This window comes from Globicephala melas, chromosome 12, assembly GCF_963455315.2.
Source record: "Globicephala melas chromosome 12, mGloMel1.2, whole genome shotgun sequence".
NCBI classification, from domain to species: Eukaryota; Metazoa; Chordata; class Mammalia; order Artiodactyla; family Delphinidae; genus Globicephala; species Globicephala melas.
Window position 1 is genome coordinate 9,249,892 of NC_083325.1, and position 25,448 is coordinate 9,275,339.

A 25,448-nucleotide genomic window follows, 5' to 3' on the forward strand; every position below is an offset into this window, starting at 1 on the left:
GAGATCACTGAAGAAATCAAAGAGGAAATCAAAAAATACCTAGAGACAAATGACAATGAAAACACAGTGATCCAAAAACAAAAAAAGGCACGTGCTCAAGGGTTGAGATTTAATAAGATTAATATTTATTACTGTTTAATCAGTAACAGTTTTGGGTTTTTTTTTTTTAACTGCAAGTGCATGGCAGTGAGGAATACAGTGGCTACTAGGGAAGTTTGATGCCACTGCCTTGCTTCTAGCTAAAGGGTCAGCAGTTTTTCCCACCATTGCTTTTGCTGACCATCAGTGCAAAGGTCAACACAGTGAAAAAGGCAAAGAACGTCTGTCGGTGTTCTGAAAATAGTTTTGACACCTGAAAAGACCTCTGAGATCCCCAGGGGTCCATGAATCCCTTTTTAAGAACCACCACTACAACAATTATTGAGAATTATTGAGGGCCTTAGTGATATCCCAGAGGCATTACAACATCCTAGAGTATTTTCCAAGTCATCAGAGTTTAAATTAGTTGTTTTGGCGAATATATGTATAATGTATAACGTGTTCATCAACTACTCAGAATAGTTCATTTAAAAGGGAACCTATTTACCAACCATTTTGGAGCAATCAAAAGATTGTTGTCCTAGTAGACATGGACAGAGAAGAATTTTCGATGTAGGAAAAAATATTTGCCTCAGAAGTGAGAATTAAAAAGTAGTGTGCTTCACAAAGTCTATTGACTATGAAGTTATGTTTGTAGAATCATGCTGTTGAAGTAGATAGGTCTGTATATAGTAGAAAAATCATACAAAATGCACTCTCCTTTCACAAGTTAGCAGAGCCATGTAGAGCCATGGACATTTATACCCAAGTATTACCAACCCTTCCCCCCAAAAAGTTTAAGATTAACGTTACTTGAAATCAGAACAGTGTAACCTTATATGTGAACTATGATTTTTTAAAAAATAAAAAACAAATGTTTTTTAATTTTATCTATAACTGTCGGGAAGTCATATTTTGATTATTAAACTAAGCTATTACTTGAACTTTAAATCATCAAGTGTTTATGAAACAGTAATTATGGGCTTAGCTTTCAAAATAAAATTCAAAGATAGCTTGATATGAATTGGAAATATTTTTACAAATAAAATGATGCAACCTTAAGATCCTCCAGCTGATATCTGTCTGAGGGGAGGGGCAGAAAAACAGTGACTGAAAGTGGGGACAGCACCGGTAGGACTTCGGGGTGCTGGGTGTTCGGTACACAGCTGTTTGCTTTGTGCTAAAACACTGAGCTACTCATCTCTTAGGTTTGTGTCCTTTTCTGTTTTTGTGTCATGTTTCAAAACTTTTAAAGTTAAAAATAAGAAGATCTGTACACAAAAACAAGTGCTTAGTACAAACATGAAGACTTCGGTGACCTGGGGAACAAAGCCCTTTCTGGGACTTAATGCAGAATATACAGTGTCATCATTGGTTGCCCAGCTCTGCTTGCCAGCCATCCAGCCTCTAAATCATCAGGGATAAAATTGTTTATATAGTTGATCAATTCGAGAAACTAATACTGGGCTGTGCATGGGGTGAAGGGAAAAAAGCTTTTCCAGAGAATATACTAATGACTGCTGCTTGTTTACCCAATGATTCAAGGCTCATCCACTGCAGAGTTCCACGGGATTTACAGAGGGCCTCTCCCGACATCTAATTTTAAACGTAATTTTAAAACCTGGAGAAAAGAAATCTGTCAAAGTAAAGTTTACTCCAATTCACAATAGAACTGTTTCTTCCCTAATCATAATCAGGTATGTTCTGTGATTTAAGTGTGGGTTGACCTTTAGTACTTACATAGAGTCCTTTCCTGATTCGTTTCAATATTAATATTTGCATTAATTTATTTCTGAAATAGGGTATTCATTTTGCCCGAAATACACACACACACCCCACGCCTCATGAAACATACCTTTGTGATGATATTTTTAACCAGAAGACCTGAATACTGTCTTCCTGTACCGTGTGTGACTCTTCAAAGTGAAAAACTCTTGCTCCTCTTTGTGTAAACATTTAAAATTTTTTCAAGTGCAAATGTTTCACCATTAAATTTAGTGTATTAATTTTTACATGGTTTATAAAGTAACAGTAAAAATTATAGATCAAAAGATTGTGCAAATTTAATGGGAGGAAAATCTGTGGTTCTTGTTCTTACATAGAAATAACCTGACTGTGATGGATGCTGTGATGGTCCAAGGACAAGGAACAACTGAGAACTTGAGGGTGGCAGGCAAGCTTCCAGGTCCAGGGAGCTCCTTGCGCTTTAAAATCACGGAAGCATTATTAAAAGACTGTACAGACAGTGAGTATTCCTGTCATATCCAAGGGCACACATTTCAGCGTTTGTTGTCAACAGTAAATAATTCCAAAAACAAGAACAGTATTTCTACATGTACACATGTGTATATTAATGATGGATACTTGAGATTTTAAGAAAACACCCTGACTTGCTTTCAGAGTTGTTTGGTTTGGATCTTAAAAAATTTGAAATGTCAGTATTCATTGCATGCCTTAGATGATTTACTCTGAATGTGAAAAATAAAGCACAGTAAGTCCCCTACATATGAACCTTCAAGTTGCAGACTTTCAAAGATGCAAACATGCGTTTGCATGTCCAATCACGTAAGTTAGTTCACGTGTCTGGCGCACATTGTCAAGTGTGTGCATCCTTTACAAGTGTTTGTACTTTTGTGTACTTTACAGTACTGTATAGAGTACAGTAGTACAGTACCTTTATTTCAAGCCCAGGATGTCCAGAAGCAACCGTAAAAGCAGCGGTGACGTAGCGAGTACTGCAGCCAGCCCCTGTATGCCAGCTGTTTACTGTACTACTGTACTTTTCAAGGTACTGTACTGTAAGATTAAAAATGTTTTATTTCTTGTGTTTGTTTGTTTTTTATGTATTATTTGTGTGAAACGTATTATAAACCTATTACAGTATGGTACTATATAGCCAATTGTGTTGGTTAGGTACCTAGGCTAACTTTGTTGGACTTATGAACAAATTGGACTTAGGAACGCACTCTTGGAACTAAACTCGTTCGTATGTAGGGGACTTACTGCAAAATTAAACTTCTGCCATGTAAAATGACTTAACAAAGTAGAATACTTCCTGGTGAAATCTGGGTAATGGCTGATCTCTTTGCCCTGAGGGGCTCCGTTCATAATCTCTGCGATACATTCATAAAGAAGGTATTATCATTACTTGGACCTGGAGCACAGGATAGCAAGATTTATACTCACTCCTCATTTTTTTCCTTTAGGTTTGAAACTAAGAGAACCAAATTTCACATTGAAAAGAACATTTAAAGTAGAGAATACAGGACAACTTCAAATTCACATAGAAACCATTGAAGTCAGTGGGTACTCATGCGAGGGATATGGCTTTAAAGTTGTCAATTGTCAAGAATTTGCACTGAGTGCCAATGCCTCTAAAGACATAATCATTTTGTAAGTATTTTCTCATACGATAACAAATCACTAACTTCTCATTAACTTTATACTGGAGTTGTTCAAACTTTATGCTAAAATTGTTTGCATACTCACAAAAAAAGGGCTTTATCCACAACTATATTCATTTGATTTTTTTCTTCACTTAATCTTTGGTTATTTCTTCATATCTTTGTTTTCAAAATTGTGAAACTCCAAAGTGGATCAGATAGTCTTAGAAACCAGTTTCAAAATTATTTTCAAGATTGTGTAGGAAACTGACTATAAAGTCAGTCTCAGCAGCAGAGCAGACACCTATGTTACACACATGCAGTTTTTCTGTGTTGTGCAGTGTATACGAATGTGTGATATTTTGGTCAGAAGACAGTTTTAATGCCTACATCGGCAGTAGTTGCAGCATATTTTAACAATTGATTACTTGTTATGTTATAAAGTTTATATAATAAAATGTAACTCTGTCCCCTTAATGGAATGATAATTTCATGACCTTCAGTGGACACTTACTTCATAAGTAACTACATTACTCCATGTAAGGCATACACTTGGCACCTGAAGGTACAGTGAGGAATAAGACACCTTTCCTCAACGTGCAGATCATGTGCTTGCGGGGCGTACAGTTAACAAAATAAAAATAATATAATTAGGGCAGAAAGCAGTGCTGCAGGCGATGAACATCAGTAGGGCTAGGGTGGTTCTCTACACACACACACAAAAAGGCAGTGGGAATGCATCGTAAGAGAAGAGTGTGGATTAACTAAAGGAGGAAGGAAGAGGGAAGGGAAGGAAGCTCAGAGACTACTTTCCTAGTTAATGATCATGGGATTATTGTTCTCTTTTTATGTAAATTCTCCAATTATCCACAGAATATAGTTGTTTTGGTTATTCACCTCATAGGGCAATACTTTGTCCATCTTAAAATGAGAAAGTTGAATAAAAGTATCAAACTCTAAAATTCTGTGTTCTGTTTCAAAGGCATTATATTTAAACTGTCTGTGGTATATTTTTAAAAACTTTATCACTGCCATCATTCTGTTTTAGGTTTACTCCTGATTTCACAGCTTCTAGAGTTATTCGTGAACTGAAGTTTATAACCACCAGTGGCTCTGAATTCGTATTTGTATTGAATGCATCCCTTCCTTACCATATGTTAGCAACCTGTGCAGAAGCCCTGCCCAGGCCCAACTGGGAGCTGGCTCTGTACATCATCATCTCAGGAATAATGAGGTACTTGCGTCTTCTTTCGAGATTAGTATTTAGGCGTCACTTGACACTGTTTATCATGGGCCCACCACGTGCCAGTCACTGTTCTGAGTGCCGGGGACGCACCAGCGAACAAAGCAGGCAGACCTCTCTCGTCAAGCCTACATGCACCAGTGGGAGCAGTCAGAACTGAACCCTGCTTGGGTGGCATATACGATAAACCAGAGTCTTTTCTACCTTTGAAATTTGTTATACAAATGAAGTACAGGTTAATTTCTTAAAGGAAAAAAACATGCATAATTTACCAGGTGGTTACTCGATTTGGGCATTTGTAATGTACTCAACATAATAGTTTATTCTTCCTGAGTCATACCTAAGCAACATAAAACTGATGAGAAATATTTTTTAAACCCTCAACATCCTCATCTTTTTTTCAGCATATTTCTTTATGTTTTTTTAAGAATGAGATATACTCGCCTCTGAATTAACTTACATAGTTACCCTGCACATCCTTTAAGGGAAAGGAGTTGGCCTAGAGAGTTAGAAGTAAAAGAAAAGATAAGAGCTGCTTCTTCTTGGTAAAAGAAAAGCTACCCTCCAGCGTCTGTTCTGATACAAATAATTATTTCCTCCGTACGAGCCTCCGTGTACGTTGGCATTCTAGAAAAGTCGGTGTGCAACCTTTCATCCATAATGCTCTTTTGTCATGTCACAGGCATTTTGTTTTTTATATCATATTGTACTTTACCAAGAAACTTGCCTTTAATGTCACATTTTGTTACTCTTGCACTCACAACTGAACCCCGATTCTCCATCTTCTGTACCCCTGCAGTGCACTGTTCCTTTTGGTAATTGGAACAGCCTATTTAGAAGCTCAAGGAATTTGGGAGCCCTTTCGAAGGCGACTATCCTTTGAGGCCTCGAACCCGCCCTTTGATGTGGGAAGACCATTTGATCTCAGGAGAATCGTTGGTATTTCATCTGAAGGAAAGTATGTTCACCTGCCGGAAATAAATTCTCCAATATATAGATTTGGCTGATGTAATTAAAAGAAAAAATACGTTTCTTCTTTTCATCTTCGCTCAGGGGAAAAATCTTAAATACCCTGCGTACAGTGCTCTGTTACTAAGAACTCATAGCAAATGCCATGTTTTTATTGATAAGGGTTAAAATATTCTCAGTTGTATCAATACCTCAATTCCTATATTGCCAGTTAGAACAGACCCAGTCCAGTTGTGGGAAGTATCCTGTTTCTTGCTGTTTTTTCCTTCGGGTAGTTCATATTTATGGTGGCTATACTGATGAAGTAAGGCTTTTAATCTTAGATCTTGTAGGTTGCTATTACTGATCTGCAGTTGGTCCTTTTTTCAGCTTGAACACACTCAGCTGTGACCCCAGTCACAGTAGGGGGTTCTGTGGAACAGGCGGTTCGGCGTCCCGACCCAGCGCAGGGAGTCATAAGCAGTGTGGCCCACCAGTCCACCCACACAGCAGTCACGGCAATAGGAACTCAGCTGACGTGGAAAACGTCAGAGCCAAAAGCAGCGCAAGTACCTCTAGCAGGACTAACGCCCAGTCGGCGAGCAAAGCCAGCGCCCTGGTCTTAGATTCACATGCCATGGCCCAGGGTCACACAGTGGGCAGGAAGTCCAAGGGGGCAAAACAGAGCCAGCACGGCAGCCAGCACCATGCCCACAGCCCGCTGGAGCATCACTCAGCACCGCCACCGCCAGTGCCTCAGCACCAGGAGCCACAGCCCGAGAGGCTGTCCCCCACACCCCTCACACCCCCGGCCCACCCGGAGCACCCCGGCAGCACACGGCACAGCTCGGAGGACTCGGACATCACCAGTCTCATCGAAGCCTTGGACAAAGACTTCGAGCACCACGACTCCCCAGCCCTGGAAGTGTTTGCAGAGCAGCCGCCTTCACCACTGTCGAAAAGCAAAGGTAATCATGGGTTCTCACGGCCAGGAAAGCGTGACACGTGAGGGGAGAGCCAGCGCGTGTTTAGGGGGCTGCTGTGATCGTAGTTGTGATGAGCAGCTAATTTAGTAGGTGTTCTTCTGGCCCAGGCTCGTCTCTGCTCTTGGACTTCAGCTTTTCCATATCAAGATGCAGATAGAGGTGCCCATTTGTCATAAAAGATATTTGTATTTCTTAGATTACTTGCCAAATTCAGGAAGTTATTGGACATCTACTGTTTTCCTTTTCAACTGCGTGTGATTACTGTGTTACTGTGGCGGGTTGAGCTTTTTAATTGTTAAAATAATTTTAACAGAACGGAGATCATCTGCCTTTTAACTCAAAAATAGGACTTCTGCACAACCTGTGCTTCAGAGCAGGGGTTGGCAAACCACAACCCGCGGGCCGAGTCATCACCTGTTGTTGTAAAGAAGGATTTATGAGGACCCGGCCATGCTCATTCGTTCATCACGGTCCGTGGCTGCTTTTGTGCTGCAGCAGTGGCGGAGCTGAGCAGCTGCAACAGAGGCTGTAAGGTCCACAAACCAGAAAATATTTACTGTCTAGCCCTTTCCAGAAAAAGGTTGCTGACCCCTGCTTTAGAGTTCTTCATGCTGTATTAGTTATCCATTTCTCAGTAACAGTTACCCCAAAACCTAGTGGCTTAAAACCCCACCATTCACTATCTCACAGTTTCTGGGGGTCAGGCATCTGGGTGCAGCTTAGCCGGCTTCTCTGGATCTCACAAGACGGCAGTCAGGGTGTTGGCCAGCGCTGAAGCCTTTGTAAGGTTCAGCTGAAGGTGGATCTGCTTCCAGGTTCGCTCAGGTGGTTGACGGCAGGATTCAGTTCTTCACGGCCTGGTGGACTGAGGGTCTGGGTTCCTTCCTGACTGTGGCCAGCCACCTCTGCATAGAGCAGCTCAAAGCTGTTGTTGGCTTTACCAGAGCAAGCAAGTAGGAAGGCAAGAGAGAGAACAGGCTGGCAGGACAGAAGTCGTGGTCTTCTGTGACCTACTCTTGGAAGTGACCCCCCATCACTTCTGCAGTGTTCTCATTAGAAGTGTGGTCCAGCCACACTCCAGGAGAGAGAGTTCCACGAGAGCATAACGTGGGGCTCCCTTCTTTGAAGTCTACGCACCACACATACATAGGCAGGCTAATTTGTAACTTCCAGAATCAAAATGTGAAAAATAGTGAATGGCTTCTGGCTATATTTCAGTTTATTCCCTTTACAGCCTGAACTTTTTTGCATCTTCCTCTCTCTCCTGTGGCAGCCATGCTAATACATTACTCTAAGCCTATTTAAGTCCCTCCCTCACTGAGGTACCAAGGAGTATTTGCCTTTGGTTTGCACAGGGAATAGGGAAACTGGCAGCCCTGAGAAGCCAGAAGAAACCTGATGCCCCAGAATCCGAGAGTCTTCTTTTAGAGAATTTCTTAGTTCCAGTGATATGAAGACTAGTTCTATATGGTCTTCTTAGAATTACTTGCATTTGGATATTTAAAACAGTAGAAAGTCTTGAATAATATTTAACTTCTTCCATAGAAATCTTTTTTTGTTGTTATCTCATTATTAATAGAGCTTACATATTTTAGGGTAATTTTTACAGTAATATTAAATGAATGCTTAAAGTTCCTTTTATAAATTAGATCAAGCTACATAATGTGTTTTTCTCCTATCGAGAGCATGAATAAAATAAACATATATTATCCCTTCTTACCACAAAGAGGGGCTCTGGCAGTCGAAGTGAGCACCTTGTTGCTTGTGTCTAAGATAGTCCTCTAACACCACCATAGGCCCGTTTTTCTTTTCAGGGCCATTCATCTAGATCTTGAAATTTAAACATGTTTTTTATTGTTCACAGTGGTCCGAGAGTCGACCTACTAAAAGCTGTGTAATGATGGCGCGTGGGTACCACATCATTAGTGATTCTTGAGCCCACAAGGAGGCAGTGATTACCAGCTTCACATGAGTGGCCACCCCACTTGGTAGCCTTCCACTGCTGCTGTGTGGAAAGAAGGAAAGAGCCAGATCTTAGTTGTGTTTTTTTCCTTCTTCAATAAGTGGTTTTATTGAAGTATAACATACATGTAGAAACTCAGTCTTTTAAAAGAACTTTAAAAGTTGGGCGTTGAGGGCTTCCCGGGTGGCACAGTAGTTGAGAGTCCGCCTGCCGATGCAGGGGACACAGGTTCGTGTTCCAATCTGGGAAGATCCCACATGCCGCGGAGCGGCTGGGCCCATGAGCCATGGCTGCTGAGCCTGCACGTCCGGAGCCTGTGCTCCGCAGCGGGAGAGGCCGCAACAGTGAGAGGCCCGCGTACCGCAAAAAAAAAAAAAAAGTTGGGCGCTGATCTTGGGGTTGCAAAATAGTGATACATGATAAAACCATAGGCTCTTAGCCAGGTGGAACCTTTATCATCTCTCTAAAGCTTACCCCAGCGCCCCTGCTAAAATAGTCTCGTGTTTACATTAAAGAACCTTCTCTTTTCAGAAGCACCTGTTCTCTCCCCTGCCCTTCCCAGTAGCTCAAAGAAACCTTCCTTGTAATGAGCTTCAGTGACGTCTGGCTTTTGGAGACTGTTCAGAAAGACCCTTCTTCATATGAACGGAGTCTCCCTGCTCTTGCCCTCTCTGGGTAGATGGCTTGCAGGCCATCCAGTCACTTCTCTAGTCATCCCAGCAGTCACTTTTCTTCCCGGGAGATGGGACCCAGAAATGCCCTCTGTTCATGGCTGCCTGAGCAGGGGCCCTATGGCTGGGCAGTCATTAGATTCTGTACTTCTGTGGCTTCTCCCCTGTGACACGCGAGTCCTGGGGACTGGACAGGGGCCATTGCTGGATTGAGGGTTAAAACCTGAGAACGCACTGAGCCTGGTGCAGCCATTTTCAGTGTCTGCATTCACTGCAGAAACAGTGGGATCTGCCGCTACCCTTGTTTCTGCCATTGGCAGTCTGAGGGGCAGCTTTATCTCAGGTGGGGAGAAGCCGAGTGATGTGGGCTCACAAGGCCAGGCTCTACCTTCAGGCAGACCCAGATCAAATCCTGGCTCTGCCACTTACTGTGTGATTTGGAGAAAATTACTTCCCTGAGCTTCCGTTTGTTACCTTTAAAGTGGGGAGAATAGCTTCTACTTACATGGTAGGGGGTAGGCACTGCTGTGATTTTTAGGGCAGGAAATGGCACTGCCATCACTAGGCTGCTGGGTAGCAGTTGGCTGTGGCCCATCCCAGCGGGAATGTCTGCTTGGAACTCGGTCTTGAGGGTTAGGAATGGGATAAGCAGAGAGCTGAGGACAGAATCCCAAGGACAAGGCCAGCAGACAGTGTGACAGGAAGCAGGTAGCAGATGTGGTTGGCATGTCCCAGCAAGGCCAGAGCAGAGGGAGAACCGAGCTCCACAGAGCCTGGAGGACCTTGGCAGGAATAGTCTCTGTGAAGTGAGCCTAGAAGCCAGGTAACTGTGGCTTGGAGAGCACCTGGCACACCAGACCGTTACCAGTGGCCGCTTCTTGGTGTGCATGTGAGGGGCCAGTGAGTGAGGGGTGGAGGTTACTCTTTAATCTGTAGTTTCCATGTTCTTTGATTTTTAACCAAAAAAAAAAAGGATGCGTATATCTTGCAGTAGTATTTTTAGTGAAGAAAAAAAATAGGAGAACGTGTTGCTTGAAAATATCTGTGGGCCAAGGACAGAAAGGGGGGTAGAGCTGAGGGCAGCGGTGTTGTCAGCGCTTCCTGACGTTCCAGACACGACCGCAAGTGCCTCGGGCACCTGGGTGGTTGGCGTTGCGCTGACCCTGTTTGCAGGGGGGAAGCCCAGTCTAAGAAGGGTTACGTCAGGCAGACACAGGAGCCAAGCCCAGGCCCAGCCCGAACCCTCAGCTCGCAGCTGCACGACACCACCTCCTCCACAAGGAGGAGCAGTATTTGAGTAGGTAATTGGTGCGACCCAATACCCAGGGAGGTGGGTGGGTGGGACCCAGCTCCGCAGAGTATACGAGGGCACGTGTTCCACAGGCGCGTGGACGCAGAGGGATCGGTAGCTTCTGAGGCCAAAGGGGAAGCGGTAGGGTAGAAACAGAAGGTAGAGGAAGTCTGGAATGATCAGACCTCAAATAGCTGAGATTTCTGTAGGCTGGGAGTCCATAGGACATGGGAATTGGATTTGCAGAGCAGTCTCTCGGGCAACATCGGGGACCCAGCTGAGGGTCACTGTGGCCTCCCTCACGCTTGTGCCGTTCTTCTCCATGACCGTGCAGCCCACGGGTGAAGAGTGAACACGGGGTGGTTGGAGCCCTGCAGGGCAAGGACAGCAGAGAGACCGGGGCTGAGAACGTCGTGGGGCGTTGGCAGGAGAACAATGGGCGTGCCACGCTGTGCGGAATTAGCAGGACCTTAACACAGAAGGAGGCTCACTGACAGGGAGAATGGACAAGTCAAGAGCCGGGGCTCCAACAAGTCAAGTTACAGGGATGGTGGAAGCAAGGGAATGAGAGGAGACCAAGGTGTGAAAAGGAGGCGTGAGGGTTTAGGGTTTGGGAGAAAAAGCAGTTCCGCGCAGTTCTGCCCTCAGGTGTAGCCTGGAAGTGAGGTGTGGGGGTGTAACGGAAATAAAGCCCGTTAGCACCAGCGAGGCCTTTATACAACACTCGAGAGCCACCTCTATTGGAATTCAGGTTTTCAGAAAGGTATACGATGACGTGCCATGAGATCAATGAGACCATGAAAGCAGCTTCTTGTCAGTTCGGTTCAGTTGTGCCACCAAAAGAGGTTTTGTTTCTAAGTGAGTTGGGAGAGAAAGCTTTGAAAGCCTTCGGGATTTCAGAGTGACCGATAGAGATTGTCATCCCGACCTGTACCAGGCCAGGGCCTGGATGATGGGAGCTTGAGAGTCCAAGGTGTCCATGAGTCACTGCCAGGCTCCTCAGTGAACACTGCGAGGTGTGCAGGCTCCACTGTCGAGGCTGGGCAGAGTGTGTGTAGAGGGTCCTAGGGGTGCAGATCTGATGGGTCACCCCTCCTGCCTCTGGGCCGCCCACCAAGGGAACAGACAGACTGGATTTAGAGCTGAAACGAAAATCCACTGTAAACACTCCTCACCGCAAAGCAGGGCATCTGCTAGGTCCTGGTGGAGCCCGGCGCTTGGCTGGTAAGCTTTCTGCTCCCTCCTCTATTACTGTGTACAGCCCCACAGGCCAAGGTAGTTAGCACTTGGAGTGAAGGTAACCTGATTCGCCCAACAAAGGCAGAGACGCTGGATGAGAGTGAGCAGAGAGAAGGGCTAGCGTAGGCTCTGGGGAAGCAGGCCCTCTGGGGTCAGCTTGCCACCGGGACAGGAAGTACGGTGGCTGCCCCTACATAGAGGAGCCCTCCCCACCCCGCCCTGGAAGAGAGGGTATTGGGTAAGTGTTTTGAGGCCTTGCTGCCCAGAGTTGAAGTCCAGGGATCAGCAATAGTGACGTAACTTGAGAGCTTTTAGCAATGTCGAATCTTGGGCCCCAACCCAGACTGCCAAGTCAGATTCTCTATTTAACAGTATCTGCAGGAGATTGGGATAACCTGTGTTGAGCCATTACAGCCCCACTCACTAGGGGAACGTAACCAATGAATGCTTTTGGGGGGTGGTTTGGGGCTGGGCCCATCTAGTAGGTTTTTTGTTTTTGTTTTTGTTTTATTCAAACAGTCACAAAAAATATAATCTTCCTCATCAGTTCACTCAGTCCCATGTAATTAATTTTTTTTTCATCTTGATCTTTTGTTAGCACTTTTATGAATTCATCAGTTGTCCATTAGAGTTCTGAAAATGCCTATCCATTCAGTTCAGCAGTATAGTCAGTTACCAGAAACCTGTACTTGTCAGAGTCTTTTCCATGAATTCCTTGAAGATGAAACCCTTTTATAGGAACATTTTTGCAAAAGCATCAGAGTACACCCAGAACTGTCTGTAAATGACAAAAGACTTAAAAATGACCACGGTTAAAGATTTGATGAAAGTTCATAATAATGCAATTGACAAGGAAATTTAGTTATTTCTGAGATACACATTTTAAAGTAATAACTAGAAATATGACTTATAACATTATACCAGAACATATAAGATTTTTAGGAATTTCATGTAATGTCCATCTAGTGGGTTTTTGGGCAGCTGGGAGTTGCCCTTAAAGATAGTGGAGAGAAATGCCTAAATGGGAAGACAGAAGCTATCCTTTCCCAGCATTGAGTTGTATTAAGTTTGCTCTAGAATATCCATGATATTTTATTTCTAGAATAAAGAAATCCAAAATCTAATCGAACATAATACTTCTGTGAAAACCCTAAATAACTGAACTCTCTATGCTGCATAAGGTTATGGTTGCGCAGCCTTTTTGTCTCAGTCCCGTGTACCTTATTCTGCTTAGCGCTTCAGAAGGTATGTACAGCCTCCTAAGGTACAAGGAAAACTAGAACAAAAGAGAATATGGGTCTGCCCGCAAATTCATAGGTAATTCCTTTCCTGGGATAGATGTAAATTTTTTTCACTTAATAAAAATTCTTTTCTACCTTCTAGTGGGCTAAACCAGTATCTTCACTATCTAAGCACAGAACCTAATATGACAAAATAAGACGGTAATTGCTACTGATTTTTGAACACAATATTTACTTTAGCTTAAAGAACTCCTGAAGAGTTCCTTCATATGCACCTTTTGGTATGTTTCAGGTTATCATACTCATATTGACGTATCATTTCAGAACCAGTAGGGAGACGTAAACTTACATGACCAGTACTGACCCAAATAAATCATATGTTGGCGTGTACTGTTTATTGGCCTCACTCAGACCTTTTAACCAGGCAGAAGATGAGGAGAAAGACAGATTCCTGTCGGGATGGATGATCCTCCAGAGATTCTTCCGAACCTTCAGTCAGGTGTACCTGTCATTGCCTGGCTTAGGTCCACAGCTGCCAGGCACTGCACACGTTCAGAGAAGCCATTTGCTAGTAATTGAAATGGTCTTGAAGTAATTCTTTGGGGTGGGCCTTAAGTGAAACGATTTAAAGTTGGAGAGACACAACCAAAGCAACTTGCCCCAAACTAGCGATTACAAATTCCTTTATTCGCTTCTTAGTGAAGACAAAAGAGTAACTGAGTGAGTCGGGCATATTCTTTAAATGGATAATTCGTATTTTGCCTACTTTTAAAACGATTAGTGGTGGTTTAAAGGATTAAAGCACATGTAAAACAGTGAATCAAAGACAGAAAGTGGTTTTCGATGTTTTATCTGTTTGTTTTTAATTATGGTGCTATCTCAACAAAAACCTAGAATAAAGTTTGTTGTTACCATTCAGTGTTAAATTGAGCTGCAAATTTCCTGGCGGCTGAGGCCAAAGGGAAGCATCGTTATATAGTTCTGCAGGAAAAGGAGGCAGGAGAGTTCATCTGAAAAACCAGACTTCGCTGGCATTGAAGTCCCGCTGAGGAATCTGAGGACACTGGGTGATAGACTGGGCGTTGTGTCTTTGTTGCAGAGAGAACGGGAATGTTCTCCACACACATGCTTTATATTGGTCGTGTAACATTGAACCTTAACTCCCCACCGCATCATGCCTCCTAGATGTACGCTCAGCCTCACCCACACACACACAGCATCTGTGGGGCCTGTGGGTGTATATACAGTCACTTGTGGTTGGATTATCTCATAAGGGTCAGAGCATCACTGTTAGGTGAAGATGCCGGACCCGTCAGCAGCAGGTGGTGTGGTGCTCGGTCGCACACACTTAGCAGCCTGCCTCGTGTTCTTGTACCCGCTGGGGGTAGCTCCCAGGGGTCCTGCAGGTGGGGACAGATGGTTTTTGTCAATAAAGAGTTTTGAATCCACTCAACTGTTAGGAAATATATACTTAATTAGGCCTTAAAGTAATGAAGAAACTATTTCGTTCTGACCATTTTTAAGAGCATCCACCAACCGGATACCTCATTTTGAGGAGCGCTGACCCTGTCATCTCGCCGAGATGCAGTAGCTGCAGAAAGTAGCCCCTGTCCGAGTTGGGTGGCAGGTTTCACACTCACCCACTGAGTCCTGATGAGTGCTTGTCACCTGTCAGCAGTGTGAGGTGGGTTTTGGGGCCCACTTTCTAACTTGCACCTCTTGTTTTCTCTCAGGCCTCCTACCCCAGAAGCCCACACACAATGAGCAATAAAGTACCACTTCTCACAGTCGCCAGTTAGCATCCATAACCTCTCCACCACCTTCCTGCCCATGATGGAACTTAGGTAGAGAAGAAGCTTATGCAGAGAGTCCAAGCGGGACTTCCTGCTTCCCTTCCAGGTCTGAAACTTCGTAACAGAACTTGTGTGTTTGGGGATGGCAGCTTGAGATAGATGGTTAGGGCTTCGGAAGGCACCCCAGGTTTACTTTTCCAGCCAGCCGTGGCCAACCCTTCTTGGGGGGAAGGATGCACAGGGACACCAGGCCTCTTCTTACCCCCTGGAGTCAGGACATGAAGACCTGGGCAAGAAAGCTTGTCACATAAGAGCACTGGCCAGCCTCTCATGGTCATTGTCATATCCTTAGCAGGCTTATCTTCTAATTTCTAGTTCATTGTTGATGATTAGAATTTAACCTGTCAAATGACTTTCCTCACTTTCTCTAATTTGGGCATTCAAATTATGTATCTCTAGAAGTATCAGTAGCCTAGGAGCCATAGATCATATACAGAAAAAATTTTTCAGTGGTAGCTATGTTAAAAAGAAGTCTGTGTATTCATGGATTGCAAAAAGCAGCCAGTTTTCTAAAGTATGTCAAAAGCCATAAAAATAAAATAATGCACGTGCGTCCTTTGAAAGCCAGTAAGCTCATATCTGGCAATTTAACCTCAGGAGATGATCTCACATACCTCATGTTTTATAATAGTGAAAATTGGAAACTAAGTGTCTAAGAACAGGGGATTTGTAATTAATGCAGCCTGTCATTTAAGGTAATTATGCCTGGAGTGTCTGTGTTATAAGGACAGGAGATCATTGTCAACTTCCCTGAACTATGATCCTTTTGTTTGTTTTTCAGTGAGTGGAACAGGGTGGCCCGGCGGTCAGTTGTGAGGTAGACATTTGTAAATCTCCCACTTTTCACGGACGGACAAGAGGTTAGAATGAGAGATCCAGTCTTTGGCGTGTTGAGAAAAAAGTTGGAATAGAGTTTGGAAGGGTGGCTTTCAGGCCAAATGGACCTATTATTTGCAAAAGAAAAAAAATGTGTTTAGCTTCTTAGAAGTAAACAACACTTTATATGTTCTGAAGGATTAATGTACTTGGCAAGGATCAGTACCCACGCCATGAACATGCCATGACTTGGTCACGTGTGACCTCTTGGGGACTTTTTGCTTTTAAATTTCAGTGAGACATAACACTTTTTTTTTTTTTTTACTTTTAAGGTAATTATAGATTCACATGCAGTTGCACATAATAATGCGGAGAGATCCCTTGTACCTTTTACCCAATTTCCCCCAATAACATGTTGCAAAACTGCAGTACAGCATCACAGCCAGGATACTGATGTTGATGCAGTAAGACACAGGGATCCCTTATGGGCCCTTTTCTAGCCACACCCGCTTCCCTCCCACTGCCCCCCTCCCCCCAGCCTAAACCCCAGAGGAGGTTAAATCATTTCTCCAGTCTTGTAATTTTGTCACTTCAAGAGTGTTGTGTAAATGGAGTGAAGCGTGATTCTGGATTGAAACCTGGGTAAGTTGTCATGAAGGATTGAGATGGAGAAGCTTCTGGACTTGGGGCAGCAAGTCTCAGAGCAGGTCATGCTGTCGGTGTGTCTCACTTTCCGAAAGGCCCAGAACCCACTTCTGCGGCTCAGCAGACGCTGGCTGAGCGCTTGCTGCATGCAGAGCCTCGTCAGGCACTGAGGATGGAGAGCTCAGTGCGGCCTATCTCTGCCCTTCAGGTGCTAAGACTGTGCGAGGAACAGAGCCTAGGGGTGAGTGTTGATCGCAGTAGGTCAGCTAGCATCCTCAGCCAGGAGTCTGCTCGCCGATGGTGGGGGGGTAGACGTAGGGTGAGTGGCCTCCGGGACAGTTTATCCAGGCAGTGGTGTGAGGCCTGAGGAACCTGTCCTTCATGTTGCATATATTTCTCCTTTGGTCGCTGCTGGAAACATACTCTGAGTTTACTAAGCTGCTTCTCCCTTCAGCTTGTACCGTCTTTACTTGGATGGGTTAATTTTCTATTACTGATCATGCATCAGTTAAGTCATGGCTCCCATAAGGCTAGGAGACCTCCAGTCTCCTCCACTGTGTATTGAGTTAATTTATCTTTGAGAGGGCAGTCTCCCTCAGAATTCCTATTCCCACTTCCCAGGTTCCTACTCTTGCTTCTGTGCCCAGCAACAGCACGGGGGTGTGAACTGGTAGCTTGGCCTCTGGAAACTGAATGTTCCACGACGGGCCAAGGGCTAAGGAAGGGCTCGGGACAAGGCTAGAGCAGACCTGGAGAGATAGATGGGTCCAGACTGTAAAGGAGTTTGAACGTTATCCTATAGAAAACAGCGAGAATCAAGTTTTTGTATTTAAGAAGTGTTTCAAAAGGAAAGTAATGCTGTTGGCAGGGTGGAAGGTATAAGGAGAGACGACAGGAAGATGGGGCCGTTACAGTAGGCCAGGCACAGGGCAAGTCCTGAGCTGAGGAAGTGGCAGTGGGAGTGAGGTAAGAAAGGAATTAGAGGTCTTAGAGGTAGAATCCATTTGAGTGACTACTTGATGGTGGAATTGGGCTCTTTGGATCATTTCATCCAGGTGGCTCGGAATTGCCCAAATTCTACTCTACTTCAGGTACCTTTCCTCCTGAGACTCCCACGGGATATACACACACAGAGGTCACGAGAAACCGGAAACAAGGCAGCCGATCCTGTGCCTGCAGTGCCCAGCTCAGGTCTCATAAATCTGTGTGGAATTTACAGCCCAAGCCAAGGATTCTGAGATCAGCCCTACATTCCAGTCCCCAAGAGGGCTTGTTGACACCGATTGCCGGGTCCCCCCACCCCGGGTTTGGTTCAGTACACCTAGAGAGGGGCCTGAGAATTTGCATTTCCAACAAGTTCCTAGGTGTTGCTGATTCTGCTGGTCTGGGAAAACACTTTAAGAACCGGGAGCCCTGAGGAAGAGTAGAGACCCTTGGGAACAAGCTTGCCAGCGGCAAGAGGGAGACACGCCACCCGGAGCGTGCAGCCTCGCAGGGAGCAGGGACTGCTTACGGGTACATGTGGGCCTGTCCTCCGTCTGATCCACTCAGATCATTAGTCCTTCCTCTAGGGAAGGGGCACTCTCTCCTCTCCCACCAACTTTTGAACTTGGGAATAGAAGCAGCAGAAGAAACCATACATGACAGTGAGGTAGCCACTAGCCTGGGTGATGGACTGATGCTGATACTGTAGAGCAGTGATCCTCAGCCTGGCTGCATAGTGGGTCCACCAGAGGAGCTTGTTAAAAATATACCCACGTCCAGGTCCCACCGAGAACCACTTAATCAGAATCTCGCGGGGTAGAGCCCTGAACAGTGTTCGTTAAAAGCTTCCTAGGTTGTTCTAAAGTGCAAGAACCATTATTTTAGACTGAGAACCAAAAGATGTTTCTAGGTTGTTTAACTCAGTTTGGGACATTTTAGATTTGAATTGCTTATGTCAAATTAATTAAAGTTCAGCCCCAAAGGAAAATGTGAAAGGAAAGGGAAGAAGTTCCAAGGGCAGATTTCCAGGGAACACCAGCAAAGATGAAGCCAGGTGTCAGAAGAATCACAGTACCGGAAGAGGGTGATGATGTTGGGGTCCAGCAGGGACAGGGAGGGGGATAATCCAAAGAGTCCAGTGGAACCGAGAGGTCTTGTAGAATGAGAAGTGCTAGAGGTCACCCGCACTGACAGTTGGGCTGTTGTCAAAATCACATTCGATAAGGTGCTGGGGACAGACGTCCACGGGCAGCATGTTAAGAAGTCAGAAAAAAAAAAAAAAAGTCAGTAAAAGATGGGGATTTGGAGGTAAAAGTGTAAACTACTCTTTCATGAAATAAGATTTTTTAACTAACTGCTGGTTTGCTGTTTCCTTTTCTCCTTTATTTGTATATCTGTGGCTTCAAAATTTGAGTCCAGTTTTTTTTTTAATCACTTCCAGATCTTTTCTATTTATCAAGGAGGTTTCAGGTTATTGTGAATACAGATTATTTATACAGATAATGTCTCTCGTCCAGTGAACCTGAGCATGATAAAAAGGTATAATTTCAGGTGGGAAATGCATTGCATGGGGGTTAATGTCAGCCATGTGGGAAAATTTGAAGTGCTTTCAGCATGAACCGCTAGACACTCAGACTCCGAAACCCGAGGGCTCTCAGGACCAGAGCAGGACAGGTCCTTCCCTTCTGCCGCAGACAAGAGGGCTCTTGGCGTTATGTTATTGGTGTTCACTGCAGTGTTCCCAGGACACGCCACACTGCCTGGGAAACGGCAGGCACTCGAATGTGTCGAGGGTTGTTTTCTCATCTGTCTTGGGAACATCCACATCTTTTAAAATAATAGGACTTCCTTGGCAGTCTAATGGTTAAGACTCTGTGCTTCCAATGCAGGGGACGTGGGTTCGATTCCTGGTAGGGGAGCTAAGATCCCACATGCCACGTGGCCAAAAATAATAATAATAATAAAAAATATAAAATGCTAAGGTTGAAAAAATTAAAATAAAATAATAGGCTTTTCGTAGTTCTGTTTTACCCTCTGTCCATATATAACATTAGCTGGTACTTATATGCCTGGTACTGTCCTAAGGGCTTCATGTAATTCCTCATCACAACACTGTGAGGTCGTCTTCCCCAGTCTGCAGATGAGAGGCCAAGGTCACACTGCTAGTTAGGGAAGAACCAGGATTTGGACCCAGCTACCGGGGTTCTCAGCACCCTGCAAGTGACATACATGCAGCTCATCCCGTGCCACCTTCAGGCTCCCATCTCCAGAAAGATTTGAAAGGATCTCTGGTTTTCACGTCTGTGACTTTTCAAAGCTACATCACCCTCCGGGATATAAAAAAGTACAGGTGACACTTGAACAACAAGGGTTTGACCTGCACGGGTCCACTTATACATGGATTTTTTTTTTTTTCAGCAGTAGAGACTGCAGTACTGCACGGTCCATGGTTGGTTGAACCTGAGGGTACAGAGGGGCCAACTATAAGTTATACACCGATTAACCCCCTGCAGTTCAAGGGTCAGCTGTCTTCTGAGAGACGTACAGATTTGTCACAACTAGTGGGTTTGCCAAAGCTCATGGAACTGTACACTTAAAATGGGTGTATCTTCTTGCATATAACTCACGCCTCAAGAAAGCTGATTTTTTAAAATATTCTAATCGAAAAGTCAAACATGATTTCAAAAGCTTTAGAGAAGAACTGAAGTAGAGAAAGAAACAGTTATTAATCAGAGTTCAGTCTCTTCAAAAAAAGTTTTAATGGCTTTGTTTTCCAAGCTGTTTAAAAATCAAGTGTCATTTTACATTCATTGTCATCCCCAGGGAAAGGAAAGCCTCTTCAGCGCAAGGTAAAACCACCTAAAAAGCAAGAGGAAAAGGAGAAGAAGGGAAAGGGAAAGGCCCAGGAAGACGAGCTGAAGGACTCCTTGGCCGACGACGACAGCTCCTCCACCACCACAGAGACCTCCAACCCAGACACAGACCCGCTCCTCAAGGAGGTAGGACGGCCCCGTAGAGCAGGGTTCACACACAGTGAATGTGCTGTGTTCAACACGCGCACACGTTCTGAGGGCTAGTGCTCAAGAGTGCACAGACACGCCCAGGCGGTCACTCCCCTGCAGAAGCTCCACAGCGCTGGGCGTGAGTATCTTCACTTCCCCCGGGAACAAATTAGGAAGCCTGCTAATAAGGTGAAATAGTTAGAAACTGGAAACACAGCTTGAAAGTTAGGGACCATCTAGAATAGTAACGACTCTGGCTCATGCAAATTGTTTCAGATTTTAAGTATCAAAAGAGGATGAGGAGGGGCTTCCCTGGTGGCACAGTGGTTGGGAGTCCGCCTGCCGATGCAGGGGACGGGGGTTCGTGCCTCGGTCTGGGAGGATCCCACATGCCGCGGAGCGGCTGGGCCCGTGAGCCATGGCCGCTGAGCCTGCGCGTCCGGAGCCTGTGCTCCACAACGGGAGAGGCCACAACAGTGAGAGGCCTGCGTACCGCAAAAAAGAGGATGAGGAGGAATTCTGTCACTTTGATGGATTGTATTGGCCGTGTCCTGTCGGATCACCGCTGCTACAGCGGGCCCTGGGAGCAGGTAGAGCAGGGACTGTGACCTCTGGTCCGGGCAGCCACCCAGTGCACGCCGGGAGGCCGCCTCACTCCCCATCCTCTGCTCCCGGGGGTGGGGAGGTCACGAGCATCAGGGGTAACACAGCAAAATGTGCAGACACCGTGGCCATGAGATAAATGGAGGCTAATGTTACTGTTGTGACTGTGTCAGGGAGTGTGAGTTATAAGTGGTATGCAGAAAAGTGAGGGCGTACTTCTGTTCTGGCATTTCTATTTTTAAATAACTGTATTTCAAATTTGAAATGATCCAAATAGAGCCTTTAATATTGTAGAGCAGAATTCTTTTTCAGTCGTAATCTAGTGGCTTAAAAAATCATTTCTTAAAGATATCGAGCAGTGTCGTCCACATATATTAATTTTTAAAATAAAATTTACACGTGACACTTTCTGGCCAGCCGCCCTCCCCTGTGCATCCCTGACGTTTGGCGGGTGCTCTGGGCCAAATGTCAGGGATGGGGCTGGCGTTGTGTCCCGTATCTCCTCTGTGACAGATGACTGCAGAGGAGCAGAATGCCAGCTACTGGTCCTCAAGTGGGGTCCCAGCCGTCTCTGATATGAATAAGCGTTTGGAAAGCGTTCTCAGCACAGACTTGTTCCACAACTTTGCCCCACTCCCTTTCTGCCTTCCCGGCATTTTCCTAACCACTCCTCAGTGGCCCCTCTCCAGCGGACCCCCTCTGTGCACCCACTGGCATCATCCTCCCTTCTCTGCTGTTGGTTTTCTCCTGGTTGTCCCATCTCCTGCCCGGTCATTTGCTTCCTTACAGACACAGCTCAGGACTGGTGGCCTCCGTGCCTGTTACCCTTCTCCCGGCCGAGCAGTCTGTATGCCTCCCCCTCAGCACTCCTGCGTAGAGTTCATGTGCTCTTGTCTCTTTGTGACTGATCTCTTCGCCAGTTTTGTGCATTTTCTTCCAAAGTGGATTTCAATCTTGGGAGGTCATTTTCTCTTGGATGTGTGTCTTTTCCAACCCTATTCTACCCATGCATTCAGCAGATACATGTTGAGTACCTGAGTGCTGGGTGCTTGAGAAGCAGCCGTGGACGAAAGAACCAGGTTCCTGTCCTGTAGGGGCTCACGGTCCACAGAGTTCCGGAAATACTGCACGACTCAGAAGAGTCTCAAAAGGTGTATGTGCAGGAGGCTGTTTTAGCCTTTCTCTGCAGCTAAATAGATGGGTCTGTGTGACCTGTTAAAATCCAGGCTGCCAGAACCGTGCAGCCGGATGCTGTCGGGTGGACGCTCATCTGCCCTGTGTCGGGAGCTCCCCCCATACCCACAGCTCTGCCCTTCGGCCGGGTATGTCTTCCCCCGATTGGCCCTATGCACCCTGAACACAGAACCAGGTTTCTGTTTTCTTCATTTCCCATCTGTGCTGCGTGTGGTTCTTCTGCGCATGAGCGGTGCACGCCCGCTCCACAGGCGGCTCCCGGGCAGGGTCCCAGTGCCTGAACGATACCTGCCCTGTTTAGAGACAAGCCCCCTGTGCTCACGCCTTGGTGTTGCGGCAGCATCACCTTACTCTGAAACGCACGGTATGGTCTCCGTGCTCAACTGGTCGAGGACCCAGGGGCAGCACTGCTCTGAGATGCAGCTGGGCTGTGGCCTTCTCAGCCCACAACGCCAGTCGTGTGTAACTCTGTATTGTAGTCCCGAGTTAACTTTTCTTGTACAAAAGGCAAGGTTTTGCTCCCCAGTGCCTAAAACCAAGAAGCTACCCGTCTGTTGCTACCACTGTCAGCACCCACCGCAGTCAGGATATAAGTTAAAGTGACATTCGTTATAACTCACACTCACCAAAACATAATTTATAGTAAATCAAAGACTGAAAAATTGACAGACCCACAATAAAGAGAGGTTTGAAGAAAGGAGCTGATCATTTTTATTCATGTGTTGTGTATCTATCTACTACATGTTTGGTTTCGTGTCTCTGCCTTCAGACAACACTATATCAGGCATTTTTGTTAATCCTTCTCAGCAGTTGTGTCAATTTTTTTTATAGGATACAGAAAAGCAAAAGGGAAAACAAGCCATGCCTGAAAAACATGAAAATGAAATGTCTCAAGTGAAACAGAAAAGCAAAAAACTCTTAAATGTTAAGAAAGAAATCCCAACAGATGTGAAACCCAGGTAAGAAAAATGAGTTCAGAGAAATGAGGTATGTAAAAGAAGTTACTGGTGAGAACCAGGTAATGTTTTCGTTTGCTTGGTTGGTTTTTAGGGGGGTTTTGGCAACAAAAGCTGCATCCCTCATGACGTTCCTATGGGGTTTTTTCTACTGCCCAGTGTTCACTGTCGCTGGTGAGGGACAGCTACATGCTTCCGATGTCAGAAGTATAAAAGGCAGAGTTAAAGCTACTTGTGAAAATGGAGGAGGAAAATGTAGGTTGGTGATCTGTTCCCAGGCAGAGAGCCGTTTCACTTCTGCACAGAGATGGCCTTGGTGGTATAGCCGCAGGTACGAGCATAACTTGTCTCAGCTAGAGCCCTGAGTCTGCTCACTAACCCAGAGCTGCCGTTGGGGTCTAGAATTCTGTGCTGTAAAACTTGGGAGGACTTATTCTTAACCTTAAAAAAAACAGTGCTCAGGGCAGATGTGACTACCGGACAGTTCTACCATGAAGTAGCTCCCGTCCAGTTCCCGTGGGGCAGGTCCTGTGGGCCTCACAGGGAGGGCGACCTGCAGAATGTTTCTCTGGGTCAGTGAATGAGTTGAACTCTTGGGTTATTCGTTACCAAGCTTACTTCGTACTTTCACTAAGCTTTGGGTCTGTCTAGTAAACTACTCCTAGTTTCAGTGTGGTTATTGATGCCCTTTCTAGCTCAGCATATAAAAGGCCATCTGCGTGGAAGCCAGTATTTGCCTTCTTGTGTGGTAAGTGGCCGTCGACCCAGGAAGTTGAGGGAATTAGGTATAAATTGATAAAGGAAGACATTTATCATTAAATTGCCCTTAGCTTTGCGAGTCTGTTCTTACTCTGATTCTAGGAATAAAACTTGAGCTCTGCAGAAACATCAATAAGCTAGACTCTGTCCCTGGGTTATACAGCTTAACTCGACAGGGGCCGTCTGTTCTGTAGAACCAGAAGCTAATAAGAAATTAGTGATTACTGCAGTAAAATTTAACCTTGTCCCTGAACTTAGGCAATAACACAGGATATGGCAGTGATTAGTAGCAGAGTATTTATACCTAAAAGTTACCCTTTTGTGCAAAATGTCAGTTTAAGTGACCTAACCCCACGATTCGTTGAGAACGGTCTGACCCAGTTAGAAGCAATGTCAAGTGGAGTAATGGCTGATACGCTTGAGGCTCCCGAGACTGAGTCTCAGCCTGAGGTCCTTCGGTGCTAATGTTCTGCCAGCCCAGGACAGGAATCAACCCTCGTCTAGGGACTAGGGATGATTCTTCTAGACCTTCTCAGGCTTAGCTGACTGATCAGATGTTTTAAAGTAAATGGGGCTAAAAACCCCAAATTATGAAAAACCCTAGTTTCTACATATGCTGAGATTTTGTGAGAATGGACAGTTATGCTATCATTCTTATCATAAATTTTAAAACCCAGCTTCTAAGATTACCTTAGTAAAACCATTTCGTCGGTGGCTGTCCCCAGATCTGCCGTTTCTTCTCCTTCATGCCTGAGGGCAGTATTTTTAAGACAGATCGTATGTACATGTTAATCCTCTCGTCCCTCTTCCATTGATTTCTGTCATATTCTGATTTTTTTATGAAATAACTTAGCCATTAGCAGATTTGACTTTGCACGTTTGTAAACGACTCCACTTGATGCCCCCTGACTTTGCAGGGATGTTGAGTTTGCTGGTAAACCCAAAGCCAGAGCTGCCCGCTCTCCAGGCCCGTTAGGAGGCAGTTAGAGTGGTTAACTCATGTCCTTTTGATGTATAGTTAACAGAGAAATCATTACCAGAAGACAGTTTAAGCAACGTGCTCTAAATTGTCTTTTGTAACTGGAGAAATCTGTATCAGCCCTGGTCTTCTCACCTCCTGTATCTAATCTCTTTAAACTCACTGATCTTGTTTTGTGTTTTTCTGAATTCAGGGATAAAAGTATTGAGTCAGAATCTTTTAGTACCTCAGTCAAATTCAGAGTTCAAGACCTTTTTTTAATAACCAGAAAGGTGGCCTCTGAATAGAGCCATCTGCTGTCCCCACTCGGGTGTGACAGCAAGTGCCCTGTGCTGTCCCGCGCTGGTCCCGCCCCAGTGACACCCGACGTTCCTGTCACCTAAGAAGTGCTCTCAGCGTGTTATATGTGATTCCACGTATCTGAAGGAAATAGGTGCACACTTTTAAAAGCGATACTAATAAGGCATATATTATGACTTTCTTTTGGAAGATGTACCTGGTGGGGAAAAAGCATTTATATATCAGTTGGCCAAAAAGCTGATGTTCTAATAGTAAAATCTGTGGGTTTAGCTCACATTCACTTTATCAAAGATTAGTCTTTAAATATTATCAGT

The 25,448-nt window shown here is 45.0% G+C and overlaps 1 protein-coding gene across 3 annotated transcripts in view; it reads left to right on the forward strand.

Annotated features, from left to right (window-relative positions):
• Positions 1–25,448, forward strand: part of TMEM131 (transmembrane protein 131) — a 192,575-nt gene that overhangs the window by 155,933 nt on the left and 11,194 nt on the right. For all 3 annotated transcript variants that reach the window (XM_030838893.2, XM_030838891.2, XM_030838892.2), the window contains exons 26-33: positions 1,624–1,775; positions 2,181–2,323; positions 3,285–3,471; positions 4,510–4,695; positions 5,504–5,662; positions 6,043–6,620; positions 20,165–20,340; positions 22,972–23,099. In XM_030838893.2, coding sequence (XP_030694753.2) covers positions 1,624–1,775; positions 2,181–2,323; positions 3,285–3,471; positions 4,510–4,695; positions 5,504–5,662; positions 6,043–6,620; positions 20,165–20,340; positions 22,972–23,099 — 1,709 coding nt within the window. The remainder of the gene's footprint in view (positions 1–1,623; positions 1,776–2,180; positions 2,324–3,284; positions 3,472–4,509; positions 4,696–5,503; positions 5,663–6,042; positions 6,621–20,164; positions 20,341–22,971; positions 23,100–25,448) is intronic.